The sequence below is a fragment of the Hemibagrus wyckioides genome, linkage group LG13, assembly GCF_019097595.1.
Source record: "Hemibagrus wyckioides isolate EC202008001 linkage group LG13, SWU_Hwy_1.0, whole genome shotgun sequence".
Classification (NCBI taxonomy): Eukaryota; Metazoa; Chordata; class Actinopteri; order Siluriformes; family Bagridae; genus Hemibagrus; species Hemibagrus wyckioides.
The window spans coordinates 24634697-24660129 of record NC_080722.1 but is presented as its reverse complement, the minus strand read 5'-3'; the positions used below and the strand labels follow the sequence as shown (position 1 = coordinate 24660129).

Genomic DNA, 25433 nt, shown 5'->3' with positions numbered 1-25433 from the left:
CGGAATAAAACACTTTTGGAAGAGGAAAATAATCCTTTAGGGTTTTAACAGTAACTCAGCTTCACGTCAAGCCACACCACCACCACCATGCTTCAATTTGTTTATTCTTTTCCTTTAATGTACAGGCAGGAAGATGTGAACTTTATTGTGATTTTTTATTATTTTAACATTATGTGAATAGATTTGCTTCCTGTGATCATGAAGGCAAAGAGGTAAGAGAGAGAGAGAGAGAGAGTTGATTTCAGCTCTGGTAATATGTGGCTTGTTGCTGTGGAGAGAGAGAGAGAGAGAGAGAGAGAGAGAGAAGGACCCGGATACTGATGCTAGTGAGAAGAAGGAAGAGGGGGAGAGAGAGAGAGACTGGATAGAGCGATTTACAGGAAGGAGGATAAAAAAAGAAGATATCTAAACGACAGGTCGCAATATCCGAATGGGAATCTCCAATCCAGCATCGGAGAACGGTCTGGTCTTGTTTTCTCGAGAGCTTTGCATGAACGAAGGAAGGAGGAGGACACGGCGGAGGAGAGAGAGAGGGAGAGGGAGGGAGAGAAGGATGCTGTGATGCGCTTGTACTGGGAGGGATGGAGGGAGAGGGAGGGCATCTAAAGAGGCTTGTTTTGTCCGAAAGGGATGTTTGCTGTTTACTAGCCTGCTAATCACCACAACGATGCACACTACAGATTTAAAGAGATTCAAACCTCATTGTTTTAATCGGGACACAATGCAATAGAGTCGTATTTCTGTATAGGACGCGCGCGTGTGTGTCTGTACGTGTGTGTGTGTGTGTGTGTGTATGTGTGTGTGTGTATGTGTGTGCTTTGAAAAAGCAGAACACGCTGCATCCCTCACCTGTGATCACAGGCCTTTTGCGCATTGAGGATCCGGTTTATGTTTCCAAGCAGCCTCCTTTCTGTGGTTGATCCTAGCAAATGATGACTTTGAAAAAGGACATGGATGAAGTGATCGAGTGTAAGAGGGATGCTGCATACGTGTAGAAACGACCGATATTAAGTCGCTGGGACTAAATGCACTGTGCCTAAAGGATAGCGTAGTTTTGTGAGCACGGATGTCATTGGGATTATGATGATCGTCAGTGCGATTGTTAGAACACTTGAGAGATCGGAATGACCAGCACAGAGATGGGACGTTTAACAACATCCTTGTGTACAGGCCTGACCACATGCTGACGCTTCAACAACAACCTTACAGGACTCCTGAGAGAACCTAGATAAGCCTTGTCACTTATTTTAGACCAAGCAGGGATGTGCTGAGGATAGAAGTACAGAAGGTTACAAGTTTCAATCTGTCATTAAAGCCTCTCTTCGCCATGTCAAAAGACCCGACTTGCGGCCAGACGGCTCAGTATGTGGGGCCATACAGGCTGGAGAAGACACTTGGGAAAGGACAGACAGGTAAGGAGACGGTGCCTTAAAGGCACATTAGACATTTGTTGTTGTTGTTGTTTTATTTATTAAATGTACAAATAACCTGGAAGATTATGTAAAACTGTTGTGCAAAGGGCCAGGGGAAAGAAAGCATGTTTGGAAAATTGACTTCCGGTCCGTTAGTGTATGTGGATGTCCCTCCTGTCAGTCATTTTGTGGACACTTTACAGGCCACTGAGGATCGTATAGGCAGAGCTTTCGTGAAGATGATGGGAATGAATACATACATAAATAAATAAAATGTCAAATTGACCACAAATAGACTGATTTTTTACCTAATGCACCTTTCAGGCTGAGGACATTCACGTCCACACATACAGTATTGATTCTGTCCATCAAGACAGATGTTGTTGCTAATCCTCTGCACCCAAATTTGGCTTCTTTTAGCTAGCTAGGCTAACATAGCTAACAATGAATAGACGTTTATGTACACCAGTTCGCAATCTTTTTCCCACATTTCACACCGGCTACAGTGTCATCAATTCACAGTATATTTGATCTATATATCCTTAACCGGATGATTGCAGTCTGGATGTGGATCCAGTCGAGCACCAAACAGAGGACAGTACTACTTCTCTAACATATATGCTGTTATCCATGTATTTCTGTAAATTATTCACCTAACTAGATCCTAGCTACAGTGACTTCTGGTTTTGAGAAGCTCAACGCGAAAGCATTTCAAATCCCGACAAAACTAGCCGTGTTCTCTAGGTGGAGCGGATGTTATTATTCTCTCACCTGTCAATCACAGTAACCCTTGCCAGTTGTGGGCAGCTGTGAGCTCATGTATGCGGAAGAGGGCAGATAGCCCTTTCCTCTGTGCAGAAACGGTTTCTTTATTCTTTCTTGTTCTTCCTGTGTCTAATACTAAACATACACCTTGTCTTTCGAGTCTGTGACATTAATGATGGTGATTATCCATAGTATTATGTATTTTAGTTGTTCTGAACTCTCTTGGGCTGCCTGATTAGTGAGGAAATAAATTGAGTGCATTCAGTAACGAATAAAAATACAGCAGGATGTGCTGTTTTAGGAAAATAATCAATGATTGGTGTGGTGTGATTCACTGATACTTTGTTTGGCTTTTCATACCCTGGGATATCGTTTCAAACGCTTCCTTTAACCCCAGGTACAGGAACCTTTCGCCTTTTACCTTCTGCGGTTATGAAACCCTGCTTAGCAACAGATCAGAAACTGAGCAGCACATGCGCCATGTCACATGATTTGTGAACCTTTCACGTTTATTTTTTATTTTTTTACTTGTCTTTGATTTCTTAACTTTCTTGCATGTTTCAAGAGGCTTAAAAAAACAACCAAGGAGGATTTACACGGCAAATGTTTTTCTCACTAATGTGAAAGCGCGAGACGAGCCGTTGTTTTATTTAAAGCGCATGCTAAATCCATCCAATTAGGGTCATTGTCGGTACAAATATGCCGATACGAAGGTTAATCCAGGGTTTAGGAGGTGAAGAGCCAGGATTCAGTGTTAAACTACAGGATATCCTGGGCTTCTGAGAGTTTAACGTGTTAAAAGCGTGAAAAGCGTCTGTGTTGAGTGTTTTATTCCTCTTATACCCCAGCAATTTCCGCACGAATACGCACGAAGCATCTTAAAGCTTAGCGTTTATGTTATACAATCCATCTTTTATTATTCTTTTAACCTTCATGGGGCGGTTTCTACTGGTTTCATTCGCAGGAGATAAAAGTGACACGCAGTCTTTTTGAGATTGATTAATCCAGCATGGTTTGAGGCAAGCATTTGCGGCGGTTTGCTGCTTGATTATAGCGTCCATTATTTGTTAGCCACATAAAGCTGAATATCAGGCGAGAGAAGAGAAGAAAGTTTCCAAATTTTATTTGTCATATACATTTGTAATGAAATAGTATGGAACATATCTTGCTTAACATTACCTCTCTGGTTTTTTCCTGAAAGGGCTGGTGAAACTCGGGGTGCACTGCATCACGGGTCAGAAAGTGGCCATCAAAATAGTGAACCGGGAAAAGCTCTCGGAGTCTGTGCTCATGAAGGTACGAGACGCTGTGTGTCTTTCTCTGTAATGTCTCTGTGAAGTCATGTGACCTTCCAGATTCCAGAGATGCAAATTATCAGGTTAATTGTTGTCTCCTGACAGTGGTTCATTTGTGAAAATTCCTTTAGATTTCATTCATTTTTTTTTAAATGTTTGGTTAATATCTTTCAAATCTCTCTCTCTTTCTCTTTCCTTCACTCCAGGTGGAGAGAGAGATCGCGATCCTAAAACTCATTGAGCACCCACATGTTTTGAAGCTTCATGACGTCTATGAGAATAACAAGTACCTGTGAGTTACAGTTTTCCAGCTATCCCGAGGTCACTGTTTATTCCCAGACTGCTGTATAGATTTATACAGGATCATAAGCATATTTTTTGCCCTCCACAGGTATCTGGTGTTAGAGCACGTGTCTGGCGGTGAGCTTTTCGACTATTTAGTGAAAAAAGGAAGACTGACGCCTAAAGAAGCCAGAAAGTTCTTCAGGCAGATCATCTCCGCTCTGGATTTCTGCCACAGTCACTCTATCTGGTAAAGCCTGGTTTTGGACAAGGGAATAGAAATGGAATGAACGTTTTAGGGAAAAGGGGCTCGAACCGCCAGAGTTCTGCATGATTACTCCAGTTTCCTTCCTCAGCTCAAAGACATAAGCTGAAGGCTGACTGGCATGTCTAAAGTATTTGTGTGTGTGTGTGTGTGTGTTCTGTGATGAGTTGGCCAGGGTGTCCGCCATATTCTGTCCCATGTCCCCACCCATAGACTCCACCCTGTGTAAAATAACTGAGTGAGGATATTTGTTTTTAATTATATTGTAATCCTAAATGAATGATAAGATTCAGTGATGATATTCGAGTCGTTTGCAGACTCTTTTCCTGCGGATTGTAATACACTATATTGCCAAACATTTTGGGACCTTTACATGCACATGAATGTAATATGGAGTTGTCCCGCCCTTTGCAGCTATAACAGCTTCAACTCTTCCGGGAAGGCTTTCCACAAGGTTTAGGAGTGTGTTTATGGGAATTTTTGACCATTCCTCTAGAAGCGCATTCATGATGTTGGATGAGAAGGTCTGGCTCGCAGTCTCCGCTCTAATTCATCCCAAAGGTGTTCTATGGGGTTGAGGTCAGGACTCTGTGCAGGCCAGTCAAGTTCCTCCACACCAAACTCACTCATCCATGTCTTTATGGACCTTGCTTTGGTCACTGGTGTGCAGTCATGTTGGAACAGGAAGGGGTCATCCCCAAACTGTTCCCACAAAGAGCATGAAATTGTCCAAAATGTCTTGGTATGAAGCTGAAGAACAACCCCAACCCCTGAAAAACAACACCTGAACTCAATGATCTGAAGGGGTGTCCCAATACTTTTGGCAATGTAGTGTATATCAGTTGTGTATGTTGTACTGTACGTGTCATGTGATGTGCAGAATAATTGCGTGGTGCTTGGGTGAATTTTTTTGTGTTTCCGTAGTCACCGAGATCTGAAGCCAGAGAATCTACTGCTGGATGAAAAGAATAATATCAGAATCGCTGACTTCGGCATGGCCTCCCTACAGGTGGGGGACAGTCTGCTAGAGACAAGCTGTGGGTGAGTATGCTCTGTGTGTGTGTGTGTGTGTGTGTGTGTGTAAATCGCCCATAAAAGGAAAAATCTTCCTTTAAGCCAAATTCTTTCAGTATCTCCAGGGAAACGATGACATTTCAATATTGTTTGAATTAAGATGCTAATACCAGTTGCACAAAAAAATCAAACACCAGTGGAAATTTGTCTAAATTACCCCAGATTTTCTGCAGATTCAAGCCAAGACATGTCATGTGACACCATCACGACACACATTCAGCAAAACACTGAATTCTCATGAGATGATGAATACAGCTCTTATAGAATGTAATAACACGTGTCTTTATTGGAGTTTAAAAGAAGAATCCTGTCCTGGAAATGTTTAGAAATTTGTGTAGTTATTCACAATGAAGCACAAAAACTCAAGCATACATTGCACAGTTTGAAGAAAAATAACCCATGTTATCATAGCATCTTATTCTAATTTTTTTTTAATTATGTATATGTATATATGTACATATACATGTACTGTTCTTTTGAATTTTTTTCTGTCTTTTTCTGAAGTAAAAATAAATAAATAAATAAAAAAGGAAGAGTGAATTTGTTTTTTTATTTCTAACAATTATATGTATATTTTACAGAGAAATTTCTGTAGAGTAATTATTTTTAAAACCGTCTTTACTGTTCAGTTTTTTTTTTTTTTTTTTTTGCATTATGACCATAACCTGATTTTGTGATCGCAGAAATAAAAGCAAACAGCTCTCGCTAAAATTTTTACTCATGCGATAAACTGGGATAAATGTCAAGAAGAATAAGTGAAAATCTTATTTGGAATATTTATTAATGTTTCTTATTAACCCTTTTTTATCAGTACACAGGTGTTCTGTTACACTGGTGTATTAGAAATCAACTTATCGCACATTTTCAAACAAATGAATGATGTTCAGGCTGTGAGTCTGATCTAAAATGACTCTGTTGGCTTTCAGTGTGTTTTAAACGTGTGTTTTGCCTCTGTTGGAGAACCTTACACAGAATTTTACTGGCTGAAGATCAAATTTAAAGCTTTAAGAACTTGGAGCTTCTCAGACAGCAGAAATGGGATTGATATCAACATTTACTTTGAACATTTGTGTGGAAAAAGTGAGCTTACTGTGGAGGGGTTGGGGTGTGTGGCTGTGGAGGGGTTGGGAAGTGTGGCTGTGGAGGGGTTGGGGGTGTGGCTGTGAAGGGTTGGGGGTGTGGCTGTGGATAGGTTGGGGGTGTGGCTGTGAAGTGGTTGGGGTGTGTGGCTGTGAAGGGGTTGGGGGTGTGGCTGTGGATGAGTTGGGGTGTGTGGCTGTGGAGGGATTGGGTGGGTGTGGCTGTGGAGGGATTGGGTGGGTGTGGCTGTGAAGGGGTTGGGGCTGTGACTGTGGAGTGGTTGGGGGTGTGTCTATGGAGGGGTTGGGGGGGTGATCTGGTAGGATTTTTTAAAATGAATTTATTTCATTATCTTATCTTATCCTAACTCTTCACATCTTCCCTATTTCCTGTCTCCTTTCTCAGATCTCCACATTACGCTTGTCCTGAAGTGATCAGAGTAAGTCACTGTTAACTCCTAGAAGTTTTAATATCCACCGTTTAGTTGCTTATTTCTCTTCCAGCACACAAACACACGCATGTTAGCATCTCTGGAATCATCTCAGGAGGTTGTGTTTTATTCAGGGTGAGAAGTACGACGGTCGGCGAGCGGACGTGTGGAGCTGTGGTGTGATTCTGTTCGCTCTGCTGGTGGTGAGGATGTGTGCTTCTTCTTTTTTAACATGTCATGCAGCTTTGTTGCTTTATTGCGTGATATATTTCTCCCCTTCGTGTCGGTTTCCGTGCAGGGTGCGCTCCCTTTCGATCACGATAACCTGCGACAGCTGCTGGAGAAGGTGAAGAGTGGCGTATTCCACATGCCGCACTTCATCCCGCCCGACTGCCAGTCTCTACTCCGTGGCATGATCGAGGTGGATTCGGAAAAGAGGCTTTCGGTGAAATTTCTCTCCATTTGTTTTTCCTCTGCTGATAGTGATAGTTTTGGGAATTTGACCTTGAAGCCTTCTGGTCTCTAATTCAGACTCTTGACTGTAGAAGTACCACTAAATATGGCATCAAGAGGTGTAAACCATGCCTCCTTCACTAGAACTGAGACAGAGGCCACACCTCTCTATAAGGCTGACACATGCAGGCCACGCCTCTTACAATAAGGCTGGCACATAAAGGCTACACCTCCTTCAATAAGGCTGACACATAAAGGCCACGCCTCCTACAATAAGGCATGCACATAAAGGCCACACCTCCTTCACTAGGACTGACATACACAAAGGCCACACCTCCTTCAATAAGCCTGATACACAAAGGCCACACCCCCTTAAATAGGACTGATACACAAAGGCCACACCTCCTTCAAAAAGGCTGACACACAAAGGCCACAACTCCTTCAACAAGGCTGATACACAAAGGCCACACCTCCTTCAATAAGGCTGGCACATAAAGGCCATACCTCCTTAAATATGGCTGGTACATAAAGGCCACACCTCCTTCAATAAGCCTGGCACACAAAGGCCACACCTCCTTCACTAGGACTGACACACAAAGGCTACACCTCCTTCAGTAAAGCTGGCACACAAAGGTCACACCTCCTTCACTAGGACCGACACACAAAGGTCACACCTCCTTCATTCAGACTGACACTTAAAGGCCACACCTCCTTCACTAGGACTGGCACACAAAGGCCACACCTCCTTCACTAGGACTGACACACAAAGGTCACACCTCCTTCACTAGGACCGACACACAAAGGCCACACCTCCTTAAATAAATCTGGCACACAAAGGCTACACCTCCTTCACTAGGACTGACACACAAAGGCCACACCTCCTTCACTAGGACTGGCACACAAAGGCCACACCTCCTTCACTAGGACTGGCACACAAAGGCCACACCTCCTTCACTAGGACTGACACACAAAGGTCACACCTCCTTCACTAGGACCGACACACAAAGGCCACACCTCCTTAAATAAATCTGGCACACAAAGGCCACACCTCCTTCACTAGGACTGACACACAAAGGTCACACCTCCTTCATTCAGACTGACACTTAAAGGCCACACTTCCTTCACTAGGACTGGCACACAAAGGCCACACCTCCTTCACTAGGACTGACACACAAAGGCCACACCTCCTTCACTAGGACTGACACACAAAGGCCACACCTCCTTCACTAGGACTGACACACAAAGGCCACACCTCCTTAAATAAATCTGGCACACAAAGGCTACACCTCCTTCACTAGGACTGATACAAAGAAGCCACACCTCCTTCAATATGGCTGGCACATAAAGATACTTTCTTCGTTGACAGACATAGAGATTACACCTCCTTCACTGATAGAACCAGATGCCACGCCTCTGTCACTAGGGCTGGTAGGCAAAGAGGCTACAGACTGACAGCAGCCTTAGCGGTGTGAACAGCATGTGTGTAATCTGTATCACCTGAAATGATGCAGCTGGAAAATCAGGTTAATATACAATCACATAACCTGTGCTTCAATATGCTGACGCTTATCCACACAAACACTGCTGCAATGTTGGAATTTAAAGGTTTTTAATGACTTATTTATATAAAGATGACGAGTAAGCTGCTAAAAATGTGACTTTATGTAGTACGAGATGCTTTATAGGTCAGAAATCTACAGACAGATAGAGGAGCACTCTCAGGTTTTCCTGTGTGTGTGTGTGTGTGTGTGTGAGTACTACCTGTATAGTGCACTTTCAGCTACAGCGCCATCTGCTTGCGAACAGTCATTACTAACCACTTCACCTCTCTTTCTCTCCCCTGCAGCTAGAGCAAATCCAGAAGCACGCCTGGTATCTGTGAGTATTGATTATTTCTGTCTGAGCCCGTGTGGTCAAGCCGTAGTGATGCATTTCAGCTGCAGAGTGTGTGTTTGTGCATGGCTGCATGTGTACATGCATGTTTACTTACAAGTAAAGTACATTTTAATTTATATTTACATTTAATACAAATTATAGCTCCTGTTATATCAGCTTTAAACAAACCTTTCCTTAAAAAAAAGAACATCTTCTGACCAATCACTTTGGGTTATCCAGCACCATCTTACGGCTAATTCATTTAATTTAGTATAAATGTTCATATTGGCTGAAGTCAAGTAACAGTAATAACACCAACATACAGAGGAGTGTAATGAATTGCTATAATGGGGTCAGTATCAGATGTGGCCAGTATATATGTAAGATATTTTCAGTCTGTCCTGTTCTGGTGCAATTTTTTTTGTATGTATCTGAAATTTTTTTTTGTGCGTGTGTGTGTGTCAGGTCAGGCCGTAACGAGCCGTGTCCAGAGCAGCCTCCACCGAGGCGTGTGTGTGTGAGGCGGATTCTCTCTCTGACTGAGCTGGATCCCGACGTGTTGGAGAGCATGCACTCTCTGGGCTGCTTCCGAGATCGAGTCAAACTGACCCGAGACCTGCAGTGTGAAGAGTGATCACCATTTCCAAATCTTCATTAACCCAATCATCATTAAATCTTTCTGTCACCCTTACAAATGTAGTATTAGTAAAAACACTGAGGAGGTATGTGCTTAGTAGCTTAGTGGTTAAGGTGCTGTACCACTGATCAGAAGGTTGTGAGGTCAACTCTCAGGTCCACCAAGCGTCCACCTGTGGCCTCTTGAGCAAGGACCTTAAGCTTTGATTGTATAAAAAGTGTAAGATGATCTGGACAAGAGTGTCTGCTAAACTCATTGCTGTATATTGTATTGACACTGGCACTTGTTATAATACTGATATAGCACAGGAGACCCTTAAATTTGTTATTATGTGGTGCAATCGGCCTGACCGCTATTCAAATACTTTAATATGCAAATGTAGCCAATCCCTTAAAGCAAATCTGACCTTCTACAGCAACCATAAAGATCATAAAGTGCACCATAAAGGCATTTATATTGTTTAGTGCCATGACAGGGACACATATCAGTCATAGATTTAATAATGATTGACAAGAGAATGATTGCATCTCTCTCTCTCTCTCTCTCTCTCTCTTTTCTTTCCCTCATATCTGTCTCAGGGAAAACCAGGAGAAGATGATCTATTACCTCTTACTAGACCGTAAAGAGCGCTATCCCAGCTACGAGGATGAAGACCTGCCACCCAGAAATGATGTAGGTCAGTACACTATGGCTTCGTGCAGAAATGGTCTAAAAAAATCCGTCCAACTCATGATAACTTCACGCTTACAAATGACCAGATATTTGGTATGAAGTTTTTTTCTATTTAAAGTGCTAAGTGCAGCCTGTGCAGGGAGTACCGCTGACACCTCACAGCTCTAGGGTACACAGGTTTGGGTTACTATTTTTTCAGTGTGGGGCGTGTCCTGAAGGTTTCCTGGTTTGCTTGAACGTACCAGAAATGTTCCCAGGAGGTGGATAGGCTGTGGTTTATTGCCCCTTGGTGTGAATGAGTGGTTGTGGTCTGTGACAGACTGGTGTGACATCCAGGGATTGGGTTTGGATCTAATGCAACCTAGAGCAGAAACCTGAAGTTTACAGTTACTGAAGATGAATAAATGACTGTATAAAGGAATGAACAAATGGATTGATGAATGAATGAATGCGTTAATGAATGAATGAATAAATGAGTAAATAAATGAATGAGTGCATGAGTAAATGAATGAATGAATAAATGAACAAATGAATGATTGAGTAAATGGATGAATGAATAAATAAATGAATGAGTAGAAGAATGAATAAATAAGAAAATGAATGAAGCCTGGTATTATCACCTTTCATACGTTTGACCATAAGTGTCAAAAAATGCAACTCTTTCAATACAGCATTTCTTTCCCCTAAACTCCATGTCAGATGAATATCATTAAAATGATAGTTTATGGTAAATTAACTTTCCGGTATATTGTCACTCCTCAAGTGTGAGGTTGCAGATCTCTCTCATCTCACCCGTGATGACACACACCTGCAGTATCTGGTGTCCAGTATCTGTGTCCCTACCAGGCTGTGTTTCTAAATGTAACCTGACACTTTATATGCTGCTGCTTCCTGCTTTCAACACATTCTGTTGTGTAGTGAGTGTGTAAGGTGTCCTGTGTATTGACTGTGCAGCGTCACACTACCTGAGTAAATGAATGAATGGATGAGCAAATGAATAAATGTATGAGTAAATGAATGGATGAATAAGTAAATGAATAAAAGATAAATAAACAAACAGATAAATAAATAAATGATTGAGTAAATGAATGAATGATTAAATGAATAATGAATGAATAAGTAAATAAATGAATCAATAAATGAGTAAATGAATGAATGAATAAACAAATAAATAAATGAATGAATGAGTAAATGAATAAATGGATGGATGCATACATGAGTACATGAATAAATGAGTGAATGAGTAAATGAATGAATTAATAAATAAGTAAATGAATGGATGAATAAATAAATGAATGAATGAACGAGTAAATGAATGGATGAATGAATGTGTATTTATTGTGCAGCGTCACGCTACCTGTGTTTATATAAAACCTTCCACCACAGTCCTGGAGGCTTATTCTTTTATTCCGCTGTAAGTTTTGGTGATTTGTTCTTTCGGACATCTGAGTGCAGATCCTCCACGGAAGCGTGTGGACTCGCCCATGCTGACCCGTCATGGCCGCTGTCGGCCAGAGAGGAAGAGTCTGGAGGTGCTGAGTGTGACCGATCAGGGATCTCCGACACCCCCCCGCAGGGCGCTGGACACCTCTGCACACAGCCAGAGGTACACACACACACACACACTTATACACTCACTCACACAACTGTACCACTATAGTACTGTATATTTCACTAAAAATTTTTCACACTTGAAATAATTCCCCTGAGTGATGGTAAACTCCACAGAACCAGAATCTTGGGGTAGTTTGTTTCACTCTGCTCATTTAACCCAGGTTAACAATCTGTACATTTCTAAACCCTGGCTTATTTGCATTTTTGCCCCATCTCTGGGTAAATACAGCATGTGACAGCTTTTTAACCCTCCTGTTATCCTCAAATTTTAACACGTTTTGCCCCGGCAATTTTTTGGGTTGGGGGGGGGTCAGGTAATTTTTTTTTTTTTTTTGACGATCTAAATAGCTTTTTAAATAAAACATAACTCCACCCCTTTCTCCTGAACACCCCGAATTTCTATAGAAAAACATTTCTTTAGAAATCACCATTAAGTCTCACTGACTGACCTCAAATTGGACAGAAAGATCTGTTTTATTTGTTTTATTTTATTTCTAAGTACAGATTTGTGTCATTTATAACATTTGGAAGGTTTCTGTAACATATCTTTTCCTCGGAGTCTGTGAGAGATGATGATGTTTTCTCCTCCACCATGTCGTGTGAACTCTCAGAGATTCTCTCAATCCCACAGCTATGTTTATGTTAGGTTAGGGCTCGAAAGCAGAGGAACGTTCTTGAAGATTATAAAACTGATTGTTGTAGTGACCTCAATATTATCCAAAACAATTAAAACAGATGAATGTACAGCTAAAAGAGCCTGGGGTCAAACTGACCACAAGGAACACACACACTGATGCCACAAAATTGTGTACAGGACACTGAAAACATTCTTATATTATCATGACCATTATATATTTACCTGGTTGTCCCTATTCACTTAGGAAAAGTTATTAATTATAGAGCAAAATAAAAAGTTAAACATGTGTTGAGAGACATTAAACATGAAATTGACCACAAGGATGTTAGGAGGGTTAAGCATGTAGAGATTCAGAAGTGTTTACTCAGAGGTTTCAGGGTTTCTGTGAATGCAGGGTTTCTGATGCAAGGCATCGAGCCGTAACGTTCTCACTCCGCCACAATGGTGCAAGGCATCAGAGCAAGGTTTCATAACCCTATAACCCTATAAATCCAGGGTTTTGAATGATAATAACCCCAGGGTTAAGTGCAGTGTGAAAAGCTCTACTTATTTCATTTTAGCAAGACATCCTGGCATGTCTTTTCCACTTTTTATACCACAAATAAATGTTATATTTACTGTAATATTACATGTTATAACAGTTATTCTCTCACTAGCTTCCCTTTTTATTCTCTCTGTAGCAGCTTGTGGTGTTCATGTCAGAAAACTAAAATAGATTTTATTGCTGAGATTTTAAATGAAAACTCACACATTTACCACACCCCATTGTTATAATCTGTTTCTCTGAATGAGTTGTTGCTATAGAAACGATAACGTATTCGAATTTAAGCCACTGACCAATCAGATTCGTGACTTTTGAGAAACGGTTCCGTACACATAATTAATCACGGTATTATAGAAATACGTAAAGATTTGTGTGCTGGCACGTATTAAAATGTGTGTGTATGATTTTATTGGTGTTAAACTGTATTTCCGATTGTAAATGAAGCAGGCGTGTGTTACCTCGGTAATGTAGCACTGGTAATTAGCAAAAGAAACGAATCAATGTGTTAAATGAGGCAGAATATTAAGGCTGTCTTGGTAGTTCAGGTCTGCAGCCTGACGTCTCTGTTTTATCGCTTCCCAGATCACGATCAGTAAGTGGAGCATCTACCGGTCTCTCCTCTAGTCCCTTAAGCAGTCCCAGGGTAAGGAAATATTAACCAAAGCCAAAGTCTTTTCCCTCCTTTTTTAATTAAGGATGTTTCTATAATTCAGGTTACAAATTTAAAAAGCAGACTGTAGAATGCCTTCACACAGTATTTGACTGTTTTTCTGAGAAAGCTCAATCACGCTTTTTATCATTTCATAATTCACTTCAGCGTAAAAAGAAAACTCACATCCTCTGAAAGCCCACACACATCTATTCAAAAACACACTCCACACTGCCTGACTGTCCATCTGTCATATCACCCGTCGCTCATTTCCACTCCTTTCCTTCTCTCCATCTTCTGCTGCCTTTTCCTCGCTCCCTGCTGCATTTTTCCACTCCACACCATCAGAGCCCGGTGTTCACGTTCAGCCCATCAGACGTGGCGGCTGCCACCAAACCCCGTACTGTGAGCTCGCGCGAGTCTAAGACCCAGACTCTGCCGTCCAAAACTCCCCCTGAGCGACCCCGTCTCCATTCCATGAAATCCCTTCCGCTTCGCTCCTCATCCTCACGTTCACCCTCACCTTCTCCGCTCCTCTCACCGTTCCCTCGCTTCCTCTTTTCCCCCGCCCCATCAGCTGCGCTGAAATCCGTCACTAAATGCTCCTATCCGATGTCCCAGGTGACCCCTCAGGGCTCGCCCCTGCCCACACCGCTGGGCACCCCCGTCCATCACCCCCACCCTCCCCCTTCCTCCTCCTCTTCCTCCCGTGCTGAAGGAGGAGGTGTTGGCTCACTCTCGCTGACTCCACCCACTAGCCCAGGAGGAGGCGGGGCTGGCATGGCAGCCAGCAGCTCCGCCCACTGGAGGACCAGATTCAACTCTTTCAAGAACAACCTGCTCGGCTCGCCGCGTTTCCACCGCCGCAAGCTGCAGGGTGGGTTTCGATTGTGTAATGAGATCATTGCTAGGCGTCGATGAGACAAAGCGTTACTTTTATTAAAGCGTTTATTTTCCTATTTTAGTGCCCACTTCGGAGGACATGTCAAGTCTTACACCAGAATCCAGCCCTGAGTATGTATCAGAAGAGCGCTGATAATGACGTGTCATGGGATGTGTTACCTGCTGCATGTCATTCATTGGGTGTATGTGTTCACCTCTAGGCTGGCGAAGCGCTCCTGGTTTGGCAACTTTATCAGCTTAGAGAAGGAGGAGCAGATCTTTGTGGTGATCAGAGACAAACCTCTCAGCTCAATCAAGGCGGATATCGTACACGCCTTTCTCTCGGTGAGTCCGATTCGCATGTTTGCTGTAATACTGACCGCCTCGCTGATAGTGATGGATTTTTTCCAACTTCTGTGTGAATGTACACACGGACACTACAAAACATAAAGCAGAAGATTTCTGGAAAATGCCTCAATTTGTTCGGCCACAGCAATCATAAAAATTCTGTTCAAATCCTGGAAGAACTGAATTCACTGTCCATTTCCTGATAGATATATATGAGCATCTTGCATGTTCTTTTACAGGCTAAAATGCTTTGTATAGATGGCTAGTGAATGTGTGGATCTGGAGAATTTTAATGACTATTTTATCACATCAGATTATTTCTGAATTTCACATAAATCACATAAATTGATCAGTGTAACTTCAGATTGAAATTCCTACTGTGTATCTATTATTATTATTATTATTGCTATCTTATTATATTATTACATTCCATTATAACAGATTTCCAAACATCGCTAAGTTAACACTGCTTCTAAATGTGCCAGTTTCCTTTCTCTCTGCTTTTCTCTATATTAGATTCCATCCCTCAGCCACAGCGTGGTCTCCCAGACGAGTTTCCGGGCGGAGTATAAATCTTCCGGAGGTCCTTCTGTATTCCAGAAGCCCGTCAAGTTTCAGGTGGACATTGCCTTCTCCGAGGGAGAGAGGGAGAGAGAGAGGGAACGAGAAAGGGAAGGAAAAAGGAATTATGGAATCTATAGTGTCACTTTCACCCTCATTTCAGGTGAGAAGCCTTGTCACGAAATTATTTCCAAATAATTCGGTTTGATTTATATTCCAAATGACACAGAGATTTACAGAAACATGGATGTAATTGTTAAATTTCAATCGATCACTATTTCTCAAGACTATTTCAAAGACTTATTGTCTTTTTGAGATCTATCTAAGCATCTAATTATCTATCTGTGTGTGTGGGTTTGGAAAAGGCCCGAGCCGCAGATTTAAGAGAGTGGTGGAGACGATTCAAGCCCAGCTGCTTAGCACACATGACCAGCCTTCAGTACAGGCTCTCGTGGGTGAGTCACAGCCAACTGCTCAGACTGCAGGCACATCTACACTGCATAATATGAACAAAATATCATATCATAATTGTACAGAGAGATTATACTTAGTTTGAAATACGTCACCATCACAGAGTGATGCATGATGCAGTATCTGTTGTATAGATATAACGCTCATACAGCCATTATTTTCTTTCTTCTTCCAGTTCAGTTTAATTGGGAAACACGTTTACCAGTAGATATTTTCAATAAAGATATGATTCAGAGCTTGCATGAGCAGGCCAGGGGCAACAGTGGTGACAAAAAATCTTCCTAAGACAACACAAGGAAGAGACTAAAGAGTATCCATCAATAGTAAGTTCATAAATCATTACTGTTGTACAGCGATGTCCCAGGTGGTCCAGCGGCAGGATCCCACACTATCACCACCGTGTATTAGTTTGATTCCCAGGCAGGGAGTCAACCCAGCCACTGAGGGGTTACCAAGCCTGTGTCAGTGCCGGTCCCAAGCCTGGATAAAATGGGAGGGTTCTGTCAGGAAGAGTATCTGACATAAAACCTGTGCCAAAATCAAAACATATCCAGATCAGATGATGGCCAGGGAGCAGCCAAAGAACAACAATTACTTGTACAGCGATACACTATAGAGTCAAAGTATGATGAAAGGATGTTCAGTATGAGTATGTTTCTATGTATGAGTACAAGTTCTAGGAAGAGTACAGGACAATCAAGACACTGCAGTTCTTGAGTATTTCTCACCTGGTACACTTGTTGGACAGCATTACCATTAATGTGGAGTTATTTGCTTAACAGCCTGTGACTATGGTCAGAATGATAGCTGCGATAGATCCCAATCATCTCTTCCATGTCACTGAGTGTTCTGCATACATGTGTTGGTCCACTTGGACAATGTTGTTGAGTGAATCAAGGGTCAGAAGGTCAGGTGGTTCTCGCCATCTTTCATGGAAGTTCCTCGGCTGGGTCAGACTCATCTTCTGGGACCTTACGATCTCTGAGGGTGTGTACGCCTGCACCAAAATTATCTGTAATGGATGACAGCTCAGTGCCAACTATAGTATTTTGAGACAGCCTTCAGGGACAGGATGCACTGGACCGGGACTTACCTCACCGTCTACTGAGTGATGTTCCTCCTCTACCCTCGATTCAGCTCACATCACACAGAATTCCGTAACTACACCACAGAGACCAACAAGGAATTGTTGTCCACTGCTGCCTTTGCTTGTGGTCAGACCATGCTAGCTGCTTTCTCCCTGATTAGAACTGAAATTCCAAATGGAAGAAGAGATTTGTCAACCCAGGTCTGATGAAACTTTGCAGAACTCTCTGGCACCCACTAGCTAATTAGTTATTAGTTATTACTCACTGCTCTGTGTTGATGCTCAGTAGTGGCACTTGTCTCAGTTCTTCCCTGTTGGGTTGGGCTTCTCCATTTGTGCCATTACCAGGTAGCCCATAAATACCTGGCACTCGCATGTTTCAGTGGTCCTGATTAGCCATGCTCAACACTCAGCACTCTACTTGCAAAGCTAGCTTTTACATTTTTTATCCCTCCACCATATAACAAACCTACCTCATGTTACAGCATATGTATTATAGAGTCTGTTCTAAATTCCAACACAGTGCACCTGACTGTATTTGGACACTGATTGTTATTTGCAAATGTCCATGACTAAAAAGCATAACAGGATGCTGAGAAAGCAGTTTGAAACACTTTCTAGGCATCTGGACGTCCTGGTGGCAAACATGCCTCTGCAAAGAATTGATGATTCAGGAACTGGAACTATGCAGTGCGGAAGCTCATCTCTTACAACAGTCCCCTCTTTATAGCCATTTAACCGGTCATCATCCTTGTACTTCATGTTGTAGCTTGTATGAAGGCTGAGGAGCAGATTTTCCTGCGCTACACCGACATACTAAAGACGATACATTATACTGCACTGACTTTAACCAGTACTGTAGCCATTTTGCTGCTGGCAATCAGTGTAGTTTGCAGATGTTGATTCATGTGAGTGATGCCTGGTTCCTGGGAGTGGAATGCTTAGCAAGAATATTAGGTGAGAAAGAGGGCCTGGAATGGACATTTACAGAATTATGAAATGAGGAGGTGGTTGGAGGGGTAATTGGGGGAGGGGGTGTCTTGGCAGTGGCAGCTTGGTGGTGCTGGGGCTTGAACCCAGATCAACAACCCAGAGCATTAACCACTTGAGCTACCACCACCCCATCCTTACTTATGGCTCAAGAATGCATGGATTTACACTATATGGCCAAAAAGTCTATGGAGAATTGATCTTCAATCAAAATGTAGTTTTTCCACAAACTGTTGCCATAAGCTTGGAAATCAACAATTTTCTACACTGTCTACAATGTCTTGATATGCTGTAGCATTAAGATTTCTCTTCACCAGAACTAAGGAGCCCAAACCTGTTCCAGTATGACAATGCCTCTGTGCAGAAAGTGAGGTCCATGAGAATATGGCTTGCAAGATTGGTGTAGACCTCAAATGGCCTGCACAGTGAATTACCTCATTAATGCTTTAGGCTGAAATCTCCACAGCCACATTCACAATTCATTGTGATTGGTGAGGTATCCACATACTTGGCCATATTGTGTATGTCGGATCTATGAGAGGCCTTTTTCCATGTCCCCCTCACCCAAGAACACAGTTTCTTTTCCTTCCCGGGACTCTGCTTGATGTTGAAAATGTCTTTGCCCTCTCACTAGAGCCACAGGTGTTTATTCGAAATGTATGTTAGCGGCCCCGTCTCCACTAACGAACATGTTTCTTTTCGACACCTGGCTCCTTTGTGTCTCCACCACCAGGGAGCAGCTCATTCAGGACATGACCTACCTCCTCACATAGATTACAATGCTCAGCCTTTTGCTGAACTCAGAAAAAGCTTCCTGACACAGAAAACAAACAATTCTAGCCACACCATCACCTCAACTCTGGCACATTGAATTTAGCCAGTTGAACCAATTGAATCTGCACTATGAGGTAGTCCTCTTTGCTAATACCAGTGAAAATTATGGTGCTCTCAGACAGACCTTGGGGACAGAAATCATTGGCTGTGACTTGCCTCACCATCTACTTTTATTATCTACCATCGATTTTCCCCTCTGCCACTGATTCGGTCCACAAAACTCAGAATTCAGCAACTGGACCACTAAAATCAGCAAGACCTTGTTTTCCATGGTCTGAATACATTAATGACTTGCACCCGGAAGGAAAATGAAAGATTTGGCATCCCTAGTGAGCTCACCTGTGCTGGTGGGTTTGCCCGCTTTGGAATGAAGCACAAACTGAGGAAACACATTTAAGTGGATGTGTCTCTATTACATGGGTCTTATATTCCCTGAAACGTCAACCTTCTGGCTGAAACCGGGCCTTCGGCTGAAGTCACCCTGTATCTTAAATCGTTTGATTGATGGCAAAATTTGAAGCTTTGTGACCATTTGTGTTTGGGACAGAATGTATAGATAAGAAAGAGAGAGAGCTGGACAGACTAAAAGATGCAAGCTCTGATTTATTATTTGCTTTATATAGACATGAGCTAAATACTGCCTATGTCCCGCATGCACCTCAACCAGCAGGCAATTGAACAGCATTGACGTTAATATAAAAAACCATTAACCATCTTGAGAGTAGACCAACATGTGTGTGAAAGACGTTTAAAGTGACAAATTCTGAGAATTTTACAATGAAATAGACATTAGACTCCACTGAGCACCATGTTAATTATAAAGACTGACATGCAAGTTGTTCAAAGTGTATATTTTTTGTTTAATGCATGCTCTGTGAATGTATTCATTTCTGCACACAATCACCACATTAGCAGGGGATAAATGAGACTTTCCAATATGCTGCCATGTAGTTTGATCTTTTTGCTGTGCCATAAATGATATGTAAAAACCAATGATGTAGATCAAGAGCTTCAGATAATCTTCACATCATCATCTGAACTTTAATCCGGTGTTTTTGTGATGCTTTTCGGATTAGCATGTTTGCAAAAAGTGATTATTAAGATTAGCTTTCTTGACCACAAAACTGCTGCTCACTGGACGTTTTTGTTTTTTTATACCATCCTCTATACAATCTGTAGACTGTTGTGCATTAAAATTCCAGGAAATCGACAATTTCTGAAATATAGAAAACTATAGCCAAAGTGACAGAGATTACACTTTTTGATGTTTGATGTGAACATTAACTGAGCCTGAATGCTTTTATCCACCGCATTGCTGCTAACTGACTGGCTGGTTTGATAACTGCATGAATAAGCAAATGTTTCTATTAAAGTGGCTGGTCAGTGAATGTCATCTTCATTTGAATTGTTATGAATATAACCCATTTGAATAGGAATTGAACATCCGATATGTACTTTTATTACACAGCAACACGACCCGTTTTCGCTCTCACAGATGAAAAGAACGGCCGTCCTCACGGAACACCGACCAGACAGAACTCACGACGCTCGGAGGGAGGAGCTGACCGCTGCGAATGGGTCGAGCGAGGCGAGGGCGGAGCATTACTCCAGAGAAGAGGTTCAGCCAAAGAGAGGACCCGTCTGCTGTCGTCTAATGGGACCCAATCACAGCCTTGAGAAGAAGTGTACACTAGTCATCATTAACCATGGCACAACACTCATAAAAAAAACCCTCAGTCTCTCTCCTGCTACACTACAGCATGATGGTAAAGTCTGGTGAATTTTTTAAAGAGGTGTTTCTTAAACTAAATTCTGAACAAAACAAGACAAAGAGTCCGATTAGCTTCAATCCCAGTGTCTGAGTAATATTATCAAGTTGCTGTTGATGGGCATCGCGACTCACTTAAGTGATTCAATTCATTTCATTTGCTTTAATAGAACAGCCTCTTAAAACACTAAACATCGACAGCTGCAGAAACTCAGTGACGGCTATTAAGACTGAGATTAAGAAAGGATTGAGTTCTAAACATAAAAATAAATGTTGCAGACCTATGACCACCAAAAAAATGAAATAATTCTGAAAAATCGACCGTTTGCAGTCTTGTTGCCACTTCCAAGGCTTAGTGGTTATATTAGGAATAACACACAGCAGGGCATGCGGTTATATGAGAATAATCCACAGTCTGAAGTGGATTATTATTTTGCATATGACCACACAGGATGGAGTGTGTTATCCTGGGACTTTCAATATCGAAAGTATTAATGGATGACATGGTTTAAAGTTTAAAGATTTTGTCATGGAGCATCTGTGAGACAGGTAAGGCCTTGGTATCCTAAGCATCCCTCTCTCTCTCTCTCTTTCTCTCTCTCTCGCTCTCTCTCTATCTCACAAAACACACAGCTTCTCATTTTTTCAGAGAAACCAGTGCTGGGAAACTTTCAAAGCATTGTGACTGTTATAAAGCACCGACATCCATGATTTATTTATTTATTTATTGATCAAGAATCCAGTCAGATTCAAGAATTCTGTTCTATTGTGATATAGAGTATCAGTATAGTATTTATAGGATCTCATAATCCTGTACATTTGCTCTTTGGGATGGTCGACATGCGATACAGCTGACCTGAAGGTTAATCGTCTTGCTCAAGGGGGCGTGGCAGTGCTGGGATTTGAACCCAAGCCACTGAGCCATCACATGTTCCTCAACTAACACACCTTGATTTGACTTCTACTATTGAATTAACATACACTAAATGATTGCGTTATATCAGTGTAAGCTTACTGCATGAGTTGTGATGGGTCAGCGGATAAAGACTTTTTTTGAGTTACAGGTCACTCAAGTTCCAACACTGCTTGGGTTCTTAACTTTAAGCTCAGTGCTTTCCTTGAAAGATCTAGCAAATGTACCGGGTTTATGTGTACATTTTACTGTAAATATGTTTACTGTACATTTCCAACATATATACATGTGTACATACGCGACCAAATGTATGTGGACACCTACATCTGCATGTTGAAGTCCCTTTTTACTGCTATAAAAAGCTCTACTCTTCTGGGAAGTCTTGCTCGGAGAGTGGCTGTGGGAATTTTCCATTTAGTCACAAGAGCTTTAGTGAGGTCAGGTTACTGATGCTCTGGGGTACAGTCAGAGTTTTAGTTCATCCCAATATACGAGGTTGAGGTCAGGTGCAGGACACTTGAGTTCTTCCATACAAATTTGGCAAACCATGTCTTCATAGAGCTGGCTTTGTGCACAGGGGCATTGTCATGCTGGAGCAGGTTTGGGCCTCTTAATTAGAGTGAAAGGAAATTATAAAGCAACAGCATACAAAGACATCCTATACAATTCTGTGACTGTTAGGTGTCCACAAACCTATAGCTGTCTAGTGTGTATACAAAAGAGTGCATGGAAAAATACTGAGAGAATGTTGACTCGAACACATTTTTTTGCCATCTCATGTCTTTTATGCCATACGTACTACACAATCACAGGAACAGACCATATAATGACTAAATTCCTCCGTGAAGAATCTTCTATACATACAGTTTAAACAGACACTGACCGTCTTATCAGGACGCTTGTTTTAGTGTGTTGATTCTTGTGAATTGATTCAGTTGATTCACTTAAATGAGTCGATCAAAAGAAACCCATCACTACTGTTTGCTTCACAGACTGATTGTGTACCGAATCCCTTGAAATATTCATCTCTGGCTCTTCTAAAATTAGGAACAGGTAAACTCCTCCAAATCCAAATGCACTTTATCTCCCTGAAGGTGATGTAGATGTTTGTTTGATGAAATATTAAAGGAAAGTGACACAGGACACAGTTTTTGTTGCGCCATCGCCATCTTGCTATGTGGATCAGTGTTATTAGCGGCTCATATACAAGTATCTGTAGTCAAATGCAATATACTTACACACGGATACAAGAAACACGTTCTGAATAAACAAACTGGAGTCGGAGGCCAGGCGTCTGCTGACTCGTATGCAATAAAAAAACAACAACAATAAGATAACAGATAACTGAGGTGTCGCTTCTAAAAGCGGTTTCACAGACTCAGCATTGCGTACTCATCTCCTGACATTACTGCAAATGATGGATTCGGATCACCTCAGCTGGAGGACTGCATACATCGAAATGTTACTACATGCTTCTGCACGCTTGAAACCACATCCTCCACATGAACAGCGACTTTTGAATGTACCTTCTGCATGCATTCTTATTAAAAATCTGGCCTCAAACGACCCACCGATAACCTAAGAAAGCATGAGACTGCATCTGATTAGAAAGAAATACAATACTCCGAGCCCCTAGAACAATGCTTAACACGTTCAAAGTATCCTCTCTTTGTCGAATCCGAAAATTCTCAGTCGTTATCGTAAACACAGTGGATATTCGGTATCCTTGCTGCAAGACTTCAGGTTGTCAGGAATGTCAAGATATTTTTTGAATTTATTTATTTGTATGATTGTAAGATTGCGAAGGAGATATTCGAGAGAGACGGGATGGACTCTCGGTGAACTTTTTGTCCATACTGGATTATCGATTCCATGGAAAAAATGTAAAAAAAAAACAAAAAACTCCAGAAAAACTGGAAACGTGCTACTGAACAGAGAGCTGTGTTATATACAATTGTCTTCATGGAAAGCTACAGGACTTTTAATGGATGTCTGTTTGTGTTTTGATTCTTCGCTTCTAAAACTATTTTTTTTGATTTAAAGAATTGAAAAAAGAAGTGTATAAAATGCAATCGTTAATGAACTTCATGTTAGCTTGGATGTTGTTCTGGGACCCGTGGCTAAATGCACAATATCACAATAATGCAAAAAGGAATTTTTCCTTCCCAAAAGGATGGATATTTTCATTTCTGGAGTACAGACTACACGCCCATGTAAATGCCGGGTCAGAGAGATGGACAAATCCGAACAAAACACAAACACAAAGACTCTGATCCACCTGGGCCAAGGACCATCACGTACACGTTCCCACTTATTCTCCACTGACCTGCACATAACATTTGTCAATTCATGACTGATGACATTCTATATATTCTATATGATATTGATCTCTTTGTACAGCGCTGCTTTATCATTGGGCTTCCTTGCAGCATTATGCAACTGATCCAGAATGGTCCACAAAGGGATGCAGTCAGTAAGAGTTCCTCATTTAGGGTTTTTTTCCCTCCCCTAGTCTAAACAAGAGCCATTACTCCTGTCCAGCAGTGTTTAGTGAGCGAGACCTGTTATTTCTTTATTTATTTTTGTTTGTTTGTTTGTTCATCTGCGTGTCGCCTATGTCAAGCGCGAACGAGGCCGTGTTCTCCATCTTCAGAATTGCATTAACTTCTACAAAGACGATATCTGACACCCAAGGCGGAAAGACCTGACATAGTATCCTGTGAGCCATAACTACCTTCCTTTCCTGTGTCCATCCTTTATCGCCCGTCGTGACACGACCTATAGCAAAAGGAAATATGTACAGCGTATATCGTGGAATAACAATAAATGTGTGATGCATAAACAGATCATTAGCTTCGTCTTTCATGGCCATGGATAGTTGTGTAGAGTCTCGTGTGGCTGGAATTGTAAATGTTAAAAGCTTGAAGAGGTTAGGGGGGAAAAAATGACAAAAAAAAACTAGGTTAAAGTTGGAGAAAGCTTGAAATGACTGATTACTTTCATAGACACAATTTTATGCTAGAAATATGGAGATGTGTGGTTTTATGCTAGTTAAGGTTTGCTCTGTTGCCTCTTTCGGTGGCAACCATATCACCATGCGCTTCTAAAAGCTGTGTATTATTTTTCTCACCAAATATCCGGTCTAAAAGGCTTGGGATGATGTGCTGCTCATCAAATCTGTCTAATATTCCTTTCATTTCCACAATAAAGTTTCACCAAGGTGCCCTAACCATGCTCATGAAAGACATTTTCATGTTATAACTCTAGAATATTTATGAAACGCATAGATACTATAGTTATATATTTCTTTTTGATATAGGTTCACGATCCGAATATGTATATGTATGTTCAAGTCTCATGTCTCTTGTAATTATCCTATCATGCCATGTTACGTGAGCCCAGAATTGTCTGTGTGTGTGTGTGTGTGTGTGTTAGCATGACTGAACTCTTGTCATCCAGCTGTACATCGTGTCTGTACCATTACTGGTGTACACTGAGATCTTATCTATTTATAAGCAGTTGTTCACTAAACTTCCTTTCAACAGTGAAAAAAATAACGTTCGATAAGTACACGTCAGCATTACCTTCACGATAAGCTAACTCGCATCATATATACGAGAAAAGACGGATATAAGACGGGGCTGTGTTGTCTGTCTGCAGTGCATGTCAGCTACATGTGTGTTTACTTTGGCCTTGTAAAGTAAGCCTCCGAGCGAGCGTGGTGTGTGTGTGTGTGTGTGTGTGTATTTGTGTGGGTTAAAAAGAGGTAAGGTATGATATGAACCTTCAGAAGGGATTCACATTACTCCACATGGCAGGCATCAATAAACCGGAGAGTAGCCGTGTAAATCAAAACAACTGCGTCTGTCCTTCCTGCTCAACACTCACAGATCAT

At 41.7% G+C, this 25433-nt stretch overlaps 1 protein-coding gene across 2 annotated transcripts; it reads left to right on the top strand.

Moving 5' to 3' along the window:
* Positions 1–293: 293 nt before the first annotated feature.
* On the top strand, positions 294–24384 carry brsk1a (BR serine/threonine kinase 1a). Of its 2 annotated transcripts, none has more exons than XM_058407316.1 (19): positions 294–1412; positions 3379–3473; positions 3679–3764; positions 3864–4004; positions 4944–5060; positions 6579–6612; positions 6738–6806; positions 6902–7048; positions 8903–8934; positions 9397–9561; positions 10147–10244; positions 11696–11846; positions 13618–13678; positions 14033–14561; positions 14650–14698; positions 14788–14911; positions 15431–15638; positions 15841–15930; positions 20353–24384. In XM_058407316.1, the coding sequence occupies exons 1-19, from the start codon at positions 1328–1330 to the stop codon at positions 20532–20534; spliced, it is 2463 nt and encodes an 820-aa protein (XP_058263299.1). In that variant the 5' UTR covers positions 294–1327; the 3' UTR covers positions 20535–24384. The 2 variants fall into 2 exon arrangements, with proteins under 2 accessions (XP_058263299.1, XP_058263300.1); XM_058407317.1 differs by having other exon boundaries at positions 296–1412; positions 14306–14561; positions 20326–24384.
* The last annotated feature ends 1049 nt before the right edge of the window (positions 24385–25433 follow it).